The sequence below is a fragment of the Acinonyx jubatus genome, chromosome B1 (genome assembly GCF_027475565.1).
Source record: "Acinonyx jubatus isolate Ajub_Pintada_27869175 chromosome B1, VMU_Ajub_asm_v1.0, whole genome shotgun sequence".
In the NCBI taxonomy this organism is placed as follows: Eukaryota; Metazoa; Chordata; class Mammalia; order Carnivora; family Felidae; genus Acinonyx; species Acinonyx jubatus.
The window spans coordinates 24,724,099-24,745,247 of NC_069382.1; the positions used below are offsets into that span (position 1 = coordinate 24,724,099).

Below are 21,149 nucleotides of genomic sequence, written 5' to 3' on the forward strand. Positions count from 1 at the left end.
AAGGGATTGCTGTCGAATTATTGTGTAACTGTGAAATCATTGCTTAACTCTGCTGAAGTTCATTTGTAAAGAGGTTAATCCCATTTACCTTGAAAGGCTCTTATAATCTGTGTTGACCATGACTGGGCGTATATGGTGTTGTGCTTGCGAGCTCAGGCTGGGAGCCAGCCTACCTGCTTTTGAATCTCAACCCTGCCGCTTACTAGATGTATGATACTAACTACGCATGTGATACTAGGCAATTAATTTCTTTATGCTTCAGTTTTCCTTATCTGCAAGATGGAAACCATAAGTATATTTATCTCAGAGGGCTGTGGAGGATTACAGAGGATTACAGATAAAATAATTGTTAGATTTTAGGAAAAGTTAGCTGCTCTTATAGTTATCATTTCGTATTTTCTACACGATAGCAGAGAAAAGCTCAGGCCTGCCCTGATTTGTATTTCCTAGGATGTGTCCGCTTGGCCAGTAGTTAGACCTCCATGCCTCCATCCCTTCCAAACCAAGTGCTCACAGCTCCCGACCAAGTTCAACAACTCAATTAGTCCCTCTGTCCTCCTCCAAACCCATTTATTTTTATTTTGAAAAAAAAAAATCAGTGTTTATTTTTTTGTGTGGCCATTAATAGGCAATGACATTAATGTTCCTGGATGATTTACATGTGAATTGTTTTCTCTCTGGATTACCTCCAAGTTTTGCCCATTCAATTGATGGTCAGTTAAAATACAGAGGAATTCTTGACTGACATCTAGAATTTGGAAGAAACAGAAGGGAAAACTGGACATAAGAATCATACACCATCCTGCACAGAACAGTGTGATAGGTAAGGAAGACCAGACCAATAAGATAATCTGAGATAGTCGTCGCATGGTTTGGTAGTTACATGACACTCTAGTGACAATTTGAAAAATAATTTACATAGGTCACATGCATGATTCCCACTATAATGATATTTTGATTGCATTCTTTCCCTCATGTTAATGCAGTTTACCCCAAATCATTTGCCTGTTTGCATGTAATCCTTAAATAGGTCAGCGAGGCATCAGTGAGCCAGCATAGGTGTTTAAGGAAGAACCTTCCAGTAATCTCCCAGACATTTCTGGTTACTTCAGCTAGTGGGACTCTGTAGGGCCATCAGTGAACAGGAAAGAAACTGATACAGTATTAATAATGGCATCCAAGTTTTCATATTACTTCAGATAGAGCAGCAAAATTTATAATTAAGCAAGTTAAGGCAGACTGAACACTCATAACTAAACTGTGTATGCTTACACTCGCTTATGACTTGTATTTCCTTTTGAGGACAATCCTTAATGAAGAGCAAGATTTTTAAATGATTATGATATTTACATTAGCTTGGCTCTTCAACAACATATATGTATATATCTCCAAAGGCAGAAGTTAAAGAGTGCTTTTCACATGAATATACCAAAGAGAGGTTATCAGCCACAGAGTTCAGTATTTGCATACAAAATAATGTCTGGATACATAGAATTCGTGTGCTCAGCAGATGAAGAACGAAAGATTGCTATTATTAAGTGGCTTCTTATTTACATTCCTGTCAAAATTATGTGAAACTCTTTCTCAAGAACCATTCTAGAGAATCCTCTTACATAAAGAAGGGTGTATGCATAGGTGGTTGCTCACACAGGTTAGCGCAAAGCTTTTTTGGTGCACTCTGATAAACTGAGTTCTGTATAAGTGGCACACTACCACCAGAAAGAGAGGACTTCAAGCAGATTTCTAGCAGAAGCCTGGGATTAAAGATGCATGTGACAACAAGCTTCAGGGAGAGGAAAAATCCACTCATAATAAAAAGGCCATCAAGCCTTCATTGTAAGAACTTCTCCAACTCTGAGAAGATTTTCTTTCTACCAAGAAAACCGCTTATACTCATGTTTAATGTCCTAATTTAATGGAAGACACTAAATTAATTTATATCCCACTTCTAGGTCTGTTTTCATTGTCCCTCCAATGCAGACTATGCACTGAACAATACAAATCCCACGTGTCATTTCTACCAGACAACCTCACCAACCCAAAAGGTGATGATGTGGTCTTATTTTAGAGCCAAAAGAGAGTTCTATACATCAGTCATTTTCAGATAAACATTAAAAATAATCCCTTACGCTTCTTTGAAAGTGGTACCATTATTTCAAGATGGAGCACAATCACTGCAGGAAGAAGAACCCAAGACAGATGAAATGTTATACAAAACAAGAATTGGATTTTTGTCCAGGATTACAGAGGCCCATAAATTAAAAAGGCTTCTGTCAAATGTCGACTCCTGATTATATCTGTCTCCTGATCCCCCATGGACTTAAACAGACCCAAGGTTAAATCTGAACAGGCGTAGTGACCATACAACATCTAATCTGTTTGTCTACAGAGTGTCAGAAACCCAGCCTTTCATTCGTAGGACTTAATTCTGCCTAAATCCCTAATATGGCTAATAAAATGTGGCTTGCAGTAAGATAAGTGCCCATATTTTTAAAAATCCAACAACAGATCCTCTGTCAAGGACAAAAATTTGCCCCTGAACCGTCTATTTATATTGAGAGCCAAAATAAAACAGCACTTCAACCAGATTCTCATTTCCTAAATATTCCTTCAGTTCATAAGAAAAGCGTCATTCTAGATGAAAACTCCTTAGTCAATCTTGGTCTTATCCTAAGTAGACATTCCTGCTTCGAATAAGGTCAGAAAGATACCACTGGGGTACTTGCAACAACTTCTGATACCTACACATAGCACTCCCTACCTGCTGACGGTGCCTTTAAAAACCTTCTGAGCAACACTGAAAGCCTTGTCATTTACATATTTGGAAGCAAGTTTGCTTACCTTTCAGAAAAGTCCTCATAACAACTTGTCTCTCTCTACCGTCTCTGGCTTTTCTGAAGTATGAGGAAGGCCTTGGCAACAAAATAATTTATCACATCATTCAATTTACATGCATGCCACGGAAAAGGTTTACCTGTTATCTTGCAGACAAATCTAAAGTATAACCAGAGAAGCAGAAATTACCCCCCTTCATTATAAAAATGCTGTTCTAAAAAGGTATACTTAAAAAGAGAATCTTGTACAGAATTGTCAAATCACTGTTGTACACCTGAAACTAATATGTCGTAAGTTGACTCTACTTCAATAGTAATTAAAAAAAAAAAAAAGACAACAACCAGAATCTGTTAGAATCTGCGTGTAATACTGAAAAATGATACACATGTATCTTTATCATAATTTCACCTTTCAGGGAAAAGAAAATCCTCACCATATTGAAGTTCATTTTATACTGCTGCTTCTTTTATATTAATAATTTATGAATACCCTTTGTCAAATGCTTTACATGCCAGGCTCTGTGTTCATCCAAATATTTAAAAGATGATCAAGTCATCGTCTCTACAAAGCAAAGTAAAAATGCATTAAAAATAATAAAGTTGGATGCAAATTCAGGTAACCATACCAAACCCTGTGAAAAGACCATGGTCCATCTTTTGGAGGAACTGTCTAACATGATCTGGTCAATCGCAGTTGTCCTTTTTCTCGGCAATGATACACCAGTTGCCATGATCGTTTCCGGAGCTCAGAACATGCAGCTCCGACACGTTCTCCTTCAGCAGGCTGTAGAGCTCGCCCTCTCGAAACACATGGTAATAGCGCATCAAGGCTCTGGAATCCAAAACGTCGGGCTGTTGTTCTTCGACAGAAATTGTGGCATCTGGGTTGGAATCTGTGGAGTCGACTGCAGAAATCCTTCTCAGTATTTTACTAGAAGGGTTGCCTTCTTCTACATCACCTGCATTCACACGATTCACATTGGTGTTGGTGCTTTCCAGAAAATTCCCATCTCCATTTCTCCTAACTTCTCTTTGCTGGCCTCCACGCAGATGTTTCTTTGTGGCTGGTGCTCTCAGCCACTCCAACTGTTTTTGTGAAGTCTCCACAAACACATCTTCATCTGAAGTTTGCTGTCTTGTTGACAATGGCTCTTGGCGATCTAAGTCTACACTGGAGTGTCTGGAAGGCTGGATCGATATGGTGCTATTGGCCCAAGCCTCTGTAGTCTTCAGGGGCCTCACTCTCTCAACTTGGTTCCTCAGAGTTGATTCATCCAAAGACCTAGAGAAAAACCAGGAACGAAAAGATTTTCCGAATGTGTTATAGAATCCATTTTCTTCCTCTCCTTCCTCAGAGATATTTGTGCAACAGGCTCTGGCCATCATTGGTTCATAGTCCATGCTGTGGGACCGTTTGGAATGACCTTGCTCTTTAAAACAAACAGAGCAGCTACAGACAGAACAAGGAGGATGGTAGGGATGGCTTCTTTCCGGATGTCCACACTGCTGTTTTCTCCCAGGCTGGCTGGAGTCTGAGAAGAGCTGGGAGCATAAGGCCCTGTTCCACGGGACAAGCACATCTTGCTTCTCAAAGTGCCGGTTCTTTTGTTCCATGGCCCAAACATAAATCATCAGCTGGCCTCCAGGAACTAAGATCCTGGCCATTTCTTTTATTGCTCTGATTCTTCTCTGTTTTGTAGAAAAATGATGGATGACTGAAAAAGAAGAAACGAGACTTCAATGTGTATACACATACATAAACTCTCAAATTTATACGCTAGTATTTTACATATAATGCAATTTCATACAATGCAATTTCAACACACAATAAAACCTCTTTATTTCCTACAGGGCAGGGCACATGGTGGGTGTAGCAAAGCCTTGTTTAAGGGGAGATATAATTCTTATCTTTGGCTCCTATACTTCCTACACAATCTTAGGTAATTATGTAACGTATATGGATTTCAAGTTTGTTCATCTATAATACACTTAAATAATGTGGGGGCGCCTCTGTGGCTCAGTTGGTTAAGCATCCAGCTTCAGCTCAGGTCATGATCTCATGGTTCGTGGGTTCAAGCCCGGCGTCCGACTCTGTGCTGACAGCTCAGAGCCCAGACAGAGCCTACTTCAGATTCTGTGTCTCCCTCTCTCTCTGCTCCTCCCCTGCTTGTGCTCTGCTCTTTCTCTCTCTCTCTCAAAAATAAACATTAAAAAATTTGTCTAAATACATAGATAAATTGTAAGTTCCAAATCCTTCCAGTTCCTGAATCCTATGAATTTGTTAAGTAGAAGGATGACCAATGTGAATTAATGAAATTTTCATGGGAGCACTGTTAGGTAAGTGTTCCCAGTGGAAGACTATGAGATAATTCTTTACTTTAACAAATGATTGGTACTTCTTATGCACCAAAAGATTAACACCACTAATCAATGTTAATAAAATTAATACAGCAAATAGAAGTGGAGAAAAATGTTAAAGATTGTCTTCTTACTTAGATAATGCAAAGATAAGCCAGCCTAGCAAAAGTCCAAATGATTGCTTATTATTTTTTTAAATATTAATATAAAGTGGCTGTGGGTGTGTTTTTAAAAATCAACATATAGAGGTCATTGTTTTTCTTCCAATCCCTGCAAAGTTAAAGTGGAATTCAAGTAAGACTGTCTTTATCCAATCTAATGATGAAAATATTAGGCATGTTTTCATCAGTGTGTGGAAAGTGCCAGTCTGAGTTCTGAGAGGAGTCCAATCCCAGTACTATGTCAAGAGGAAAAATCAGATTGTTTTTCCACATGGAGGGGTAAGGCCTACCCCGTGTCTCAGGAAGGAAGTTAGTCCCAAGGGAAGTCTGGACACTACGCTCAGGTATGAGTAGTAAGATGAGAGATAGAGGATAGGAGGGTTCCTGAAACCCTCACCATAGTCCAGCGGCTAGTGGTGGTGTTAGGCAAATAAATCTCTAGTTTACCTGCCACAGAGAGATGGTAAATATCTGAAATGAGATTCTTGTATAGAGAAAGCTGTCAAAGGAAGATCAGTCAACAGGCACACGCGGTCTTGTTACCAATCAGGTTTTCGTCCCCACAGTCTCACACAGCACACATGCCCTGGCATCCGCTGTCCTGCCACGCAGAGGCGTGAGAAGCCAGACGTGCGATGATGCGAAAATGGGTTGGACGAACAGGACGCCAGCGTATTTTATCCTAGATCTGACAGCAACTCACCTTGTGATCTTTGACCAATCACTTGACCTCGTTAGGCCTCAGACTGTTCCTCACTCCAATTCCCAAAGAGCCCCACTTTTTTTACTGTTTGTTTATTATTGACAGAGAGAGAGAACACGAGTAGGGTAGGTGCAGAGAGAGAGCCACAGAATCCAAAGCAGGCTGTAGGTTCTGAGTTGTCAGCACAGAGCCCAACGCAGGGCTTGAACTCAGGAACTGTGAAATCATGACTTGAGTCCAAGTTGGACGCCTGTCTGACTGAGCCACCCAGATGCCCCACCAGAGAGCCCTTTTCAATGGTTAATTTGAAAGCTTACATTTCTAGAGGCAGAGTCTTGGTCACTGAGCTAAAAGGAGGCACAGAGGTCAGGAGAGAGGTAGGATGATCCTAATGTTCATATCTATGACTATTCATGGCCGTGAATATCTCCCATGACTTGCATCTAATCCACTCCAGAATGTCTATGGGTGTATTTTCTACATATGGTCATCCCTTGTTATCTGCAAATTTCATATTTGCAAATTTTGCTACTTGACAAAATGTATTTGTAGCCCCCAAAACAGCACTCTCAGTGTTTTCCTGGTCATTTCTTGACATGCTTGTGGTGGCACAGAGCTCCCAATGTGCGTGTTTCCATCTAAGGTTGAGCAAGGTGACCTCTCCTTGCCTGTTTTGGCTTTCTCCCTGTCAACAAGTGTCCTTTGATGGCCTGTTTAGTGCCACGGTCTTTGCATTTGGTGCTTTTTGTTGGTGATTTTGCTGTTTAAAATGATCCCTGAGCATAGTGCTTAAATGCTGTGTGGGGTTCCTGAGTGTGAGAAGGCTAGGGTACGTCTTGTTAGATGAGCTTCGTTCGGGCTGTTGCCAGGAGTTCAAAATTGAATAAATTGTCTTTAAACAGAAATACATGTAAAATAAGGTTGTGTACAAATCAGTTGACAAAAAATGCAGCGACGAGAGGCTCACAGGAACTTAGTCCTTTATTTCCCCTGGGAGCAATGCCTCCGTATTCGCTAATTAAGTGTTCGAGGAGACTTCATAGAATATAATTACTGTGAATAATGACAGTTGACTGCGTTCCTTTTGGGGGCCAAAAAAGGAAAAAAAATCATTAAAATAGGACCACTTTAATATAGTAATCTCTTTTTAGCAGATTCCTATGTCTTCAACATTTTAGAATTCCGGGCTTCAAAAGAAGTCTTTTTTTAAAGGAAGAAAGTCTTTATACATAATAGTTCCTTAAACATCTGTTATGTGATGATTCACTTTAATAGCATAATATCACCCAGGAAATACCTGAATCTTTTATATTGTTTAATATTTGTATTTAACATGTAATACTAACTAACTTTTAGGCCAATTTTTTTTGAAAAACCTTACAAATGAAGATTTCTTCATTATATAAAAATGTATTATATATGCATCTGTATATTCTATGTAAAAACATTATAAATGTAACCGAAATGGGATGTGAAGATGCATTTTTATGAATTATAAATGTCAGGAAACTATATTGAGTTTTTTTTCTTTTTCTTTTAATTTTTTTTTTTAATTTACATCCAAATTAGTTAGCATATAGTGCAACAATGATTTCAGGAGCAGATTCCTTAGTGCCCCTTACCCATTTAGCCCATCCCCCCTCCCACAACCCCTCCAGTAACCCTCAGTTAGTTCTCTGTATTTAAGAGTCTCTTATGTTTTGTCCCCCTCCCTGTTTTTATACTATTTTTGCTTCCCTTCCCTTATGTTCATCTGTTTTGTCTCTTAAAGTCCTCATATGAGTGAAGTCATATGACATTTGTCTTTCTCTGACAAATTTCACTTAGCATAATCCCTCCAGTTCCATCCATGTAGTTGCAAATGGCAAGATTTCATTCTTTTTGATTGCTGAGTAATACTCCATTGTGTGTATGTGTGTGTGTGTGTATACACACACACACACACACACACACACACACACACACACCACATCTTCTTTATCCATTCATCCATCAACAGACATTTGGGCTCTTTCCATACTTTGGTTATTGTTGATAGTGCTGCTATCTGTCCCTTTGAAACAGCATATCTGTATCCCTTGGATAAATACCTAGTCGTGCAATTACTGGGTGGTAGGGCGGTTCTATTTTTAGTTTTTTGAGGAACCTCCCTACTGTTTTCCAGAATGGCTGCACCAGCTTGCATTCCCAGAGACTATATTAAGTTTTTAAAGGCTAAAAAAAAGAATCCCCTTTTGTTTAAAAAGCATAATCACAACTTAAAGGCAAAAATAGTATGCAATAGGGGCACCTGGGTGGCTCAGTCGGTTAAGTATCTGACTCTTGATCTCGGCTCAGGTCATGATCTCACAGTTCGTGAGTTCAGGCTTTGTGCTGTGTGCTGACAGCACAGAGACTGTTTAGGATTCTGTCTCTCCCTCTCTGTGCCCCTTCCCTGCTTGCTCTCTCTCTCCCTCTCTCTCTCTCTCTCTCTCTCTCTCTCAAAATAAATAAATAAACAAACAAACAAACTTAAAAAAATACTGGTCAATATATGTATACTATAGCCACATGTTCCTGCTGAGACCCCAGAAAATAGGTAGGTTGAATTCAAGTACTGGATTCTAGAATTCGATGGGAAGTTACAGAAGATCATCTTTAAAGTCTTGTTAATTCTTGATATTTTATGATGTGCTGTCATTTGACTTTTCCAATGTGCAGGTCTCCTTTAACTGAAAGCGTAAAGCAGAGTTTTGCAACCTCAACACTACTGACATTGTGGGCTAGATAATTCTTTGTTGCAGGGGGCCAGCCACTAGATGACAGGAGGTTGTACACACATCCAGTTGAGCCAGCGAAAAATGTCTCCAGACATTGACAAGTGTCCCCCAAGGGTGAAAGGGGCACCATAACCCCATGCCGAGAATGACTGGCATAAAATAAGTAGTCGATTGGCACTGTTGTAATATATTGCTAAATTTTGTTAGAATTGTCAAGCTGTTCTCAAACTAAGTGGAAAGAGTGTTTCTTTCTCCAAGCTGTCAGAAAAACATGTGGAATGTATAATTAGATACAGTGTTGACCTCTCAAATTATTATTAGGAGTCATGGAAAAAGCATGTCTCTTTATATATATATTTCTTCATGCTAAGATTAGCAAAAGTGCCAGCATAAAATTCTAAATAGGGAAGTAAATATGTACGGACATAAGAGAGACAGACTATCGAAATTTTTCATAATATAGTTCTAAATGTGAAACCTCGCTGAAAATGACCACGTCACATTAATACAGTTACAGTTCCGAAAAATACATGGTGTGTTTCCACCTAAGGAAGCATTTTTCTTCAGAAGACGGCAACCAGGTATGTTGCATTTCTTCCACGGACAACGCAGGAGACCTAAGCTGGAAGCAGAGAAGCACCTAACCACGTACACATGGAGCATTTCCAGAAGTCGGACAGCTGGGCGCTATCCCCGTGCCCGCCACAGTGGCTCATGGCACAGCCTTGAAACTCATGTAAACGAACATTTAGCCTCTGAAACTAATGTAAAGGAACACAAAGAACAAAGAACACACTTCTCTGACCTCTCCCCGATTTCTCATTCTTTAGGTAGAATATCCAACCCAAAAGCTTTCTTTCCACTAAAGATTCAAAACACTTTAATGAGTTTCTTGGTGTAACAAGACTCCCTCCTCATAATGTTTATGCCCAAAATGGACTTGACCGTTTCATCTGCAACTAAGTAGGGCTGGCCTACAGCAGGTTTCCACGGCAACCACGTCCTGCCAGTCCTGACTAGTTTCAAGGCTGTGGCCTCCAGGCCTGCATCCCCTCACTGTGCAAAGATATAGTCCCCATCTATTGTTGAATAGATTAAGTCCTCATTTCCTTCAGGAGAGAGCAGTCTCCTCGTGAATTTTTATCTCCCAGTTTTTATATAGTCAGTCAGTTTTATATAGGATCACCTTGCTTTGTGTGTAATCTGTAGTCAAATAGATTAATTTTAAGTGTATTGGAGCAAATCCTTTGCTTTGCACAAGATTTTCCTCTTTGCAAAAGAACTTGGTGCAGGTTCCCTAGCACGTTTCAATGGGACTAAAAGTCTAAGTTTCAGGATTACATGTATTGAGTAAAATGAGCCATATCTGTGTATATTTCAGGCACAGGTCTTTGTTGTTTCTTTTCATTTGTGGACTGTGTTTTTATGGGACACACTTGTTGGGAAAATATGAGGAACATATTCCCTAGAGTATAAACAATCTCTAGCAGTAAGAGAGCTGAGTGATGTGAAACTAATGTAGTCCGGGACCGGGTGGGGCCATCTTCCCCGGTGCCCTCATGCACCAGTGAGTAGTAGATTGGATGACACATCCTGCCGGGTGACATTCAGTGCATGAGTTTTACAGTGTTCTGCTAATAAAGGACACAGTCATGACCTAAAGTAGGTAATAAGACTTCTAAAGTTCTACTTTGGGAGTTCTACACATTGGGAGAGCCTGGCTCCATTTCAGTATAACAGAGTATGAAATATTTCAATGACTAAAATTCCTCTAATACTTTCTCTAAGTAAAAGAAATTGGAATGAGTCATCAGAACACAGTACCAGTTTGAAGGTTTAGTGAAAACAATCCTATGTAGCACCTTATGTACATTTGGGATTAGTCAAATGATCCAGTTGAAATATTTTTAAAAATGAGATGAAATGAATCACACTGACGTTTCTACAAAGAATGAATGTTGGGTTGTGAGAATGGCCTCCACCATTCATGCAATGTTATTGTCCTGGTGAAGAGGGAACGTGTGACCAGGCTGCCTTACCTCCTATGGAGATGATGGCATCGAAGCCCTGATCCCTAAAGGGGAGATGAAGGTTGTCACATACCATGACTTCACATCCTCTACTCCGGGCAATCTCTACCAATGGCCCGCAGTAGTCACAGCCCAGGGTGTACACCTGGCTGTTCACTTTAAGATACTTTCCAGTCCCACAACCTGTAAGAGAAAAACCTGTGTTACATACTGTCCTCCCGGAAAGTGAAACAGGGTCAGTTTGTCTTACGACAAGGAATAGAAACAACTTTGTATTAACTAACCGAGACAGACTACAACGTGGTTTGAAGATATTCACAAAAGCCAAAGAAAGATCTTCAGAGGGCACTTACATATGTTCATCCATAACAAAAGATGGAAAAGGATAGGGAAAAAGAAATAACATTTATTGAACATTTAATGAGGTAACGTCCATAGGGATTGGCCCACTAGCACAACCAAAAACTGTTAGCTGCCTCATGACAGTGGCTGAGTTTCCTAGTACCCTAGGAATGGTGCCCAGGCCTTTACAAAACTACCTTCACATACATATTTCATTATGCAGAAGTCCGTACGTGATGGCATTTATTCTCATGTTCTCTCTCCAGACATTCTTAACACTTACTGGCTCCATAAAACAAACTACTGCCAACCGTTTTCATTGGATATAAACAAAACAATCTATACCATAACACATGTTTTTCAAAAATTTGGAATTTGAATGAAAAGGGAATTTCGAGAAATTTTTATCCAATCTACTGTCAGTTCTTGGTTTTAAATGATCTCTGTTGACTCAGCATACAAGCTTTAGAGCTATTTTTTTCTTCTTAAACAGACCACTTATGACATTCATTTGGCAGAGACCCAAGTAATTCAATATTTACACAACCCGAAGATCTAGATCAATCAGATCTATACTACGATGAAGAGGGAAGTAACAGGAGTGAGTAACCATCTTGAAACAAGACCTTCTGGGGTCTGATACCTAGTATTATATTGTAACACGGACATAGCTGTGAATTCCTTTTTCAGAAATATTTAAAGATATCATGGGAGCTGATATCCCTGAAAAAATATCTACCACTCTTCAAGCATGATTAGTTTGCTGCTTCCAAAATGGCAGGCCATTCAAAATTATATGAGACACCAAAAGTATAAAGTTCATCGATGATGCCATCTGAGACAGTGGCAAGTACGTGAATAAAAACAAGATTTCCAATGTCGTCATTTTAATGTGATTGGGGTCTTAGAAATATTTTAGATGTCATAGCCACTGTTCCTAAGAATACTTATGAGGAAAAGTAACCAATATTTGAGGGGAGTTATGAGGAAAATAGGATTCACAAAGTACTTTAAAATTGCAATCCTGAATATTTCAAAGATGATGGTCCTGGTTGAAGGAAAATAATCTGGCAAATGTGTTTGCTTTTTTATTTTTAATTGGCTCAGAGGATACATTTAGAAAAATGAAAGAGAAAATTACCTTCGACTAATAAGAACAGGTTCATGACAAACTGGTGGTTATCAGATGGGATGGGTGAAACAGGTGAAGGGGATTAAGAGTAACACTTATCGTCACGAACGCTGAGTAACGTATAGAACTGTTGAATCGCTGTGTTGTTTTTGTTTTGGGGGTTACTTGGGGGTTATTTTTATTTGTTGAATCATGACATTGTACACATGAAACTAATATAACATTGTACATTAATTCAGGAATTAAAAAGTAAAAACAGAAAGAACAGGTTCATGGACCATTAGAGCTAGAGGGAGGTGTTCAGAGGGCGTCTGGCAATACTGAGGCAACCCAGTCCTTGTCAAATCTCAGCATCACCGTCTAGGGCCCATGGCACCCTCGATTTATCCCATTTTCGTTTCTGATGGCATTCATTTTGAAGCATAGTGGTGGATCTCGCAGACATGATGTAATTATTTATTTTCCAACTGCATACACTGAGACGATAGAGAGGGGAAGATTTTATCCTAATGAGGAAATCAGAACTCCTGCCAAGTCTAGTGACCCCATTATCTTAAATGTGCAAGAAGTGTATCAAACATTTCTGATATGGCAGCAAGCTCCAGTACACAAGTCATGCGGCTTTACAAAATCTCATTAAATGATAACCTTTCACAGTATTGAAGAGAGCTAACAGAGTGCGTGCTTACATTCCTCTCTATTTTCTATTCTGTACCACACTCAAAGAAGAAAACATAATTGCCTCAATTCAACGAAATGTTTTGGTGCATGGTGGGCGAGTGTTTGCTAGAAATAACTAATTTGAATGTTTCCTCTCGAGTTTGCAGGAACAACTACATTTTTTAAATTAAGAGTTTTTGCTAAGACCTTTATCTGAAACAGAATTCTCTTTTCCCGTAGGAAAGACAAGAGTAAAGCCTACTTATTTCCCATTTTATATACATTTCTTGAAAGCAGAGATGAAGGGATACGTTTTATTCTGTAGGCATGGTGCTTGCCACGGAGCAAGAGTTCTAAATTTTTATTGACTCCGTGAAGGAATGGTAAATAGGGAATGACTTAGTAAATTAAATCTTACTGCAGAGATTGGGAATAAACACATAGAGTTAAGAGGCAAAGGGAATCTTAATTATTGAAAAGGAAATTTTTGTTATGTACACAAAAATACCATTTTTAATACTATTAGGACAGACGGTTGTCTCTGATGTCAGGTAGAAAGGTAACCTTGCTCAAAAAGAATCTGGCTCTGGTCTTCTTCCTGTTTTCTAAACTAATCTAAACAAAGATCTCAAACCCAGAACACCCTCCATGAACCATCTAATGTCCTTAAGCGACTAGCCCATTTGAGGTAGCCATATTGTCATGATTGAAGAGATCATAGTATTTCCTGAGAGTACTTTGGATTTCTGCTGTCTTTGAATCTTCGAAGTTCTTTTCACTTAGGCTGTAATTTCTGCTCACTTGATTCCTGTTACTGGCCCAGACGACTTAGTTTCCATCAGGAACTCGGTGATGGAATGATGGGGAATGGGGTGATGTGGTGAATAAAATCTAAGTCGACTAAAAGTTGCACCACTTAAATAGTGAAAACAGCCTAGAAAATTGTAGGCAACTGGAACCTGATTATGGCCAGATGTTGATTATTTATGCAAAGTTTTACTAGTAACTAACTATGGATTGCTAATCTAGTAACCAGTCAAGTTGACCAATATAACAAACCATTGATTTTAGCCAAGTGGAAAACCTGGAAAGAAAAAAAATGTCCTTTTGGAGATAGTCGTGTTAGCTTACTTTCTTCTCTTCTACTCTCCTTGGGCTTTTGTCTTTCTTTTTCATTTACTTCTTAACTTCACTCTTATTTTAAAACCTATCCCCTTGTGTAATCAAAACAGTACCATTCATTTATTGAATAGTAAAAATGTAAAAGCACAAAATTTGAAAGATACAAATGGGTAAAAAAAATATTTACTGGATATGATTATGAATTTGCACAGGGGCATCCAAGGAATATTATTTGTACCATAATTTGTAGTAGCAAAATATGGCAAACACCATATATCTGTCAGTACGGTGCTATTATCAGAGAATGGTATGCAGCTTTAATACTGGGCAGCTCTGTAAGCACAAACATGGAATGATCTCCACCAGCTATTAAAGGAAACGCAAGTTAGGTGTCTAACAGTTTGTAGAACATACCACCATTTGCATAATCAAAGAAAGAAACTCACCCATATATACACCGGTATGCACAAATATGCTTATACTTAAGTGAACTCTCTCGAGATTATACAAGAAGCCAACTGCTTCTGGCATGGGTTACTTGGTGCCACAGGACTGGGACGGGATGCTCTTTTCACTGTATGCCCCTTTGTACCTTTGTTACGGAGCCATGTAAGTGGGTTACCTATCAAAAAAATTTTCAGCAATTGGGATTCCTCCTTTTTTTCGTTTGTTCATATCATTTCCTCACTATTTCTTTTGAATTGTTCACCATATTCTTTTGTACTGACTTTGAAGAATGCTCTGTAGGTGAAGCAAATGATCCAGTATTTTTATTAGATAAGTTACAGATACTTTTACTCAGTTGTCTGTTTTTTTTTTAACTTCAGTTATATATTTGTCTAGATTTTTGCCTTGTAGAACTTTTAAATTTTTATATGGTCAAAGATATCGATGCAGTCCATTTTCATTATTCACAGGTTCTGTATTTGCATGTTCACCTGCTGGATAAAATTTATTTGTTACCCCCAAATCAATACTCAAGCACCTGCACGGTGGTTACCAACAAGCCGGCGTATAGAACAGCAAAAATTTTGGAAAAATTTGAGTTGTCTAAGGGGCTCATTACCCATGTCTTATTTTGGTTCTCACCCTACCAACAAGGGTCCTTTATGTGGTCTATTTAGTGGCACTTTTTTTTTTTTTTTGCATTTTTGTGCTTTGCGCAATGATTTCATTGTTTAAAATGGCCTCTGAGCATACGGCTCAAGTGGTGTGTAGGGTTCCTAAGCCCAAGAAGGCTATCACGAGCCTTATGGACAAGATATACATGTTAAATAAACTTTGTTCAGGCTTGAGTTATAATGTGTTGGCCTTGAGTTCAATGTTAATGGATCTATACTATATAGTAAATAATGTGTCTTCAAATAGACATACAGATGAAACAAGGTTAGGTATTGATCAGTTGACAAAAATGTGACCAGAGGCTCACAGGAACCCTAAACCTACATTTCTTTTAGGGACCATAATTCAGTATTCACGAATTCAGTGTTCATGGCAATTTTATAAACTTGACATAGGGACTGTGAATAATAACAACTGTATTTTCTTTTATGATTTCTGACTTGGTGTTACAGAGGGGCCTTTGTCCTAGGTGGATATTAAAAAAAAAATCTAATTGTCAGTCATCTAGTCCTTTAATGATTTCATTTTCTTATACCCAAATCTTCGTTTGGAATTTTTGGTGTAAGATATGAGAATGTAGCATGTGATGATACTGTTATCCCAAAGTCACTTATTAAATGGTTCCTTTTCTCCTATTTTAATATTCTGGCATTTTGCTAACATTGTGGTTGGTAAGAGTTCCAAACTCGAGGTATCTTCTAAAACCACATTTAATTACAAAAAAAAAAAAAAATGACATGCTAGATTTTTCAGAGACTCTCCATTTCTACATGATATGCACCCCTTCCCCAAATTCCACACTGCTCATACCATCCTCAACATGCTAAAAGTCCTGGGCACTGGGACTAATACTAATATCTCTTGCTAATATTTAGAATAAATATTTACAGTAAATGGCAAATCAGATGGAATTTACAACTACAAAAATTTATGACTTCTGGGCACAGTCTGCATGCAGTTGCTGGAAACAGTTTTAGATGGACATGCCTCAAATAGAAACCCTACCGTGTCTTAAACCTTAGTCTTGGATCTACTGGGTTGTGGTTTACCACTGATTCAGAAAGACACTGAGCCAAAGTCTTCCAGGCAAATCAGTGATTATGAAGGTATGACCTAATTAAAGATATGCTCCAATAATGAAAGACCTACAGAATAGTTAAGGGAAAGGATCTATGAGATTAATAAGAGGTTATAGGACTTCTTTTGTAATCCCACAATTCTGGCTCTTCTGTAGAAGGCATGAGAGCCGCTCAAGGTGAGCCACCAAAACATTATTTACAAATGTGAGTCGCTCTGCATTTCAAATGGTCAGTTTCACCCGCAGTCATTTGTCATGATTTATTCATTCAATGTCAGGTCGATTTCGCGGGAGGATGTATGCAGAGGTTCTTGAAAAGGTCACCATTGTATAAATGTAGATTTCAGGAAGTTTCCTAACTTTCTGACTTGATGAATTTCTGCTATAAAGTGAATACTCTAGGTCCTGGCAGGCCAAGGACACAATTTTCGACTTCTGGGTAGAACAAAAATGTAAAATGAATCTGAAAAGGAAAGGCACAATAGAATATATTTCAGACTATGTGGCACAACCCCGGGGTTACCTATGTCAGCGATGAGGCTGCCCGGCTTCTGCTCCTGGAGGAACTGACGGACGCGAGGCCAGGCTTTGCTCTGCAGGTCATTGAAGTAAGGTGCGGTGCCCTCATACACATCATGTACATGCTGCTTTTCCAGCTGGGCAGCTTCATGATCCATCCTGGGAATGGGGCCACCCCCAAGAAATGCCAGTCAGAGTACACAGCAGAAGGAGCTGAAGGAGGATGCAGATTTTCTAAGATTAGGAACCTACAACTGCCAAGGTCATATTGTCCTTATACTTTTTTTTTTTAACTGAAAATAACAAAATCTGTACTGTAACCCCACCATAATTGTCCAAAGACTAGCAAATGCATAGTTTTTACCTGCATATCTTCAGAAAATAATGGTTTGGAAATGAGCCAGTCAGTGTAAGTTCCTGTACAAGATCAATTCTTAATTCTGGAAGCATATACAAAAGGTTCACCAAACGGTTCACCCTGGATAAAATCATTCTATTTAATGCTACAGAAGTTTTAAAATTTTATAACAGGTAGCTCATCACTCCAATCCAATCACAAAGCCCTATTGATTCGACCTTTTTAACGTCTTTGGATGCTAACCATTTCTCAATCTCCCTACTGATCCAGCTTTAGAAAAGGTGCTCGCCTCTTGTCTGAATTACTTTCATAGCCGTAAACAGATTTTGGGGGGACAGATTTTGGTTGCCCCTCAATCCCTTTCCTTCACTTATGGAAGGAACTATCCACAACTGTTTTCCTAAAACAGAAATCTAATAATGTTGTTTTCCATCTTAGATTTCTTCAAAGGCATTTTATAGCTTGTCCAGTCAAGTTCAGGCATCTTAGTAGGGCATACAAGGCTCTTTCTGATCTGGCCTCAACTTATCTCTTGAAGCTATTTCTCACCGCCCTTCCCTAGCATCAGATGACGCTGTATTGCTCAGTGCCCCATGGTTTCTCAGACGCAACACACTCTCATCCAGGGGCCTGAACGGTTACTTATGCTTTGCCTGGCTAACTTCCGTTCATTCTTGACATGAGCATCACCTCTTGCAGAAAGCCTTCTCTGACCTCTCATGCAGGATCAGGAAATCAGAAAGGAGTGAGAAAATGAAAGAGCAGTCTTAGAGGCCCCTGCTGGGTTAGGTTTAATCTTTGAATTATTCTCTTGTGGCATGTGAGTGAAGAGTATCCCAGGGAAGTGGCCAGGGGCTCAGCTTGTAGCTTTTTACCAATCAATATGAAAGTATTTTCAATCATTTAAGAACCCATTTGGCCCCACTGGTGCGTATCAGCTAGTTTGCTCCTGCCCCTTTTACTCCCGTGCATCCCGTGCACGCTGCCACCAACACAAAGGGCTATAATCATTGATTGGATATTTGCCTCTAGCACTGGCTGGAAGATGCTAGAGTTCAAGGGCTCGCCTTATTTAATGCCGAATCTGCCAGAGTTTGCACACGGCAGATACTCAATAACGAACAAACACAAGCAGAACTGACTAATCCTGAGTCCAGAGGGTGGCACTGGGTTTGGTAGAAAAGGGAGTGACCCTGGGGAGTGTGGGAAGAGATACACTCACAAGCTTGAAGATGAAAGAGTGACAAGAGAGGGGTACAGTCTCTAGACAGCAGACAGCCTGTGTGTCCCGCTCCCCACCCTCCGTCCCCCTCACCAGTCCCACCCTGGAAAGTAGAAAGCGCTTGAGCAAGATGGTATCTGATTAGTTATTGCAAAGTACCTCCCTTCTTACCCTCCTTTGCATTTAAGAAATCTCTTGTGGAGAGGGGTGCCTGGGTGGCTCAGTCGGTTAAGCATCCGACTCTTGATTTCAGCTAAGGTCATTGATCTCACAGTTCGTGAGTTTGAGCCCCGCATAGGGCTCTGCACCGAGATAGCAGAGACTGCTTGGGATTCTCTCTCTGCCCCTCTCTACTTGTCTCTGTCTCTTTCTCAAAATAAACATTAAAAAAAGAAAGAAAGAAATATCTTGTGGAGAGATACTTTGAGACAATATAAATATCCTGTTTCTCATACTCTCATCCACCAGTTGTAGCATCCTATCCATTGGTGATGCTTGCCCCAAACAGTTATTACTATAATTATCACCAAATGATGCTATTTCAATTCCATCATCCATTCTATGGCAAGGAAGAGCTTTTCAGGATTGACTCTTAAGAAAACAAATGAGCAGTAGACTATCCTTAATTACTACGGGCTGCCCACAGCCCCTGCAGAAAATCTGGCAAACTCCTAACAGAGTACAAATCTCATTTGTGAGGTCTGACAAAACTTCCACCCAAACTGAAACAGCTTATATTGCACCCTCAACTGGAATTTACAAAGTAAACATATGGCCGGCTATAACTGCCTACACACCAGAAAAACCCAAACACTGAGCGCTTTTCTTTTTAATCAACATCTCAGTAGACTTACGTCTGCTTAAATTTTTTTTCCCTCAAGGAATCATCTGGCAATACAATTTGGAGGAACCCTAAAACAAATAAATTGTACTTTCTTTTACTTGCACATAGTAATTGGCAGTCAACATAAACACAATTATCTTCAATCTGGCTCTACCTGCAAGATCAGAATTTGTAGTATCTGAACAGTACCCCTTGGAGACCTTTCACTAAGTCCTCTCCCAAACTGCCTGGCCTCTACCGTAAACAAGGAGCTCTTTTAAAGTGTGTGAACAATATAAGTCCACTTTGTTTTTATTGTATTTTACAGTTAAGAGTATATACTGCAGAATGATTAGCTGTGAAACTGATTTGTGGAGCTGGGGCTATCCAAGGTGACATTTTTAACACTGGATTTAAATTTCCTGCAATATTTTCCATATGAATTTTATGCATATAAGCAAATTCCTTGTGGATTAGATCATGTGATTAAGCTAGTGAGGTTGGTACTATAAAATACGAGTGGGGTTCAGGGTGAAGCTAGGGAGATAGGGTTAGGTTTAGCCAGGCTTTTTAACCTGTGGGCTGTCAAATTCTAGGCCCTTGTAGCTAGCTGATGCCTTGTTGGTGAGTCATGAGAGAAGGGAAAATAATTTGAAAGGTAAGGGGAAGTCAGATGTAGTAATACACTGAAAATTCAAAGCACTAATTTGGATTTTATTTTAAGCGCAATAGAAAGTAGAAAATAGTTTTAAGTTGGTAGATGGGTTGGGGGAGGTAGGTAACATGATTGGATTTACAATTTTTAAAATTTGTTTTAATTTTTAATTTTTTTTTTTCTAGAGAGTGCACACATGTAAGGGAGGGGCAGAGGGAGGGAGGGAGGGAGAGAAAGAAAGAAAGAATCTTAAGCAGGCTCCATGCCCAGTACAGAGACTGACTCTGGGCGTCCTCCAATGACGGTGAGATCATGACCTTAGCCAAAATCAAAAGTCCAAAGCTTAACCAACTGAGCCACCCCGGCACCCCTGGTTTTATAATTTTAAAAGATCCCTCTAGGCATATCTTTTAGAGTAGCTATTATTTTATTTGTCACAACCCCTTTTCTTCTGATAATTTGTATCTTGTCCTCCCTGGATGAGCAGGGGACCCAGGCCTGGCCAATCATGGTATCTCTATCCCGGGACACAATCATTGGTTCAAGGCGATGCAAGGTGAGCCAATCAGAGTCCTTCCTTGAGATAGCTCCGTGTGGAGCTAAAGAACAAGTGGCCCCACCTCTGGCATCACAGAGCTGTAAAGATGTGAAGGTCGGGCTGCCAGTGGCTAACTTTCCCCACATAGCAAAGATCTGTCTTAAGGTAGAAGAGAATGAAGTGAGGCAAAGTGAATAGACGAGAGACCAATGCGGTGGGAAAAAGAATCATGGCAAGCATAAAATCCTGGTTCTGCTCCCGGAAACTTTGGTTCCTGCAGTCCTGGGGGCTACTCCTCCTACCCAACTCAGGGTCAGTCTGTTCCCCTTTGTGCTTACTCTTGTTGGGTTTCTGACCTGGCCAGCACAAGAGTCCTCTCTAGTTCAGCATTACTCCTACCAAGAGCTTTCTTTTTCTGTTCTACTTCTAGTTTGTAGTCCTTAGAAAATGGAAGAGAGGAGAGAAAGTGATAGGAAACTAACAAAAGAGGTCAGTGCCTTGATGTATTTCCCATGGAGAGAGGTACAAAGAGAAGGACATCAGCAATTCTTCTAGCCACCGGGTCATCATTAAGAAGTCACACATGTTTAGATGTCCTGTTCTGGGCATGTGATCAGGATAGCACTTCCCCACTCAACTTCATTCAGGCAAAGCCATGTGCCTTGTTTTGACCATTAAATATCAGAAAAGATGTGGATTACACCTGGGGAGAAGCTTTATGAGCTGGCCTATA

General features: G+C 39.7%; 1 protein-coding gene across 5 annotated transcripts in view; it reads right to left on the bottom strand.

The window, feature by feature from the left end:
- Positions 1–3,278: 3,278 nt before the first annotated feature.
- The window catches only part of TRMT9B (tRNA methyltransferase 9B (putative)), a 66,365-nt gene continuing 48,494 nt past the window's right edge, over positions 3,279–21,149 (bottom strand). For 3 of the 5 annotated variants that reach the window (XM_027077288.2, XM_015082879.3, XM_027077287.2), the window contains exons 3-5: positions 16,825–17,033; positions 10,855–11,028; positions 3,279–4,549 (exon numbers count right to left, since the gene is read on the bottom strand). In XM_027077288.2, coding sequence (XP_026933089.1) covers positions 3,519–4,549; positions 10,855–11,028; positions 16,825–16,978 — 1,359 coding nt within the window. In that variant the 5' untranslated portion in view covers positions 16,979–17,033 and the 3' untranslated portion in view covers positions 3,279–3,518. Of the gene's footprint in view, positions 4,550–10,854; positions 11,029–16,824; positions 17,034–21,149 lie in introns of those variants that run through there. The other 2 variants (XM_027077289.2, XM_027077290.2) reach the window with 2 other exon arrangements.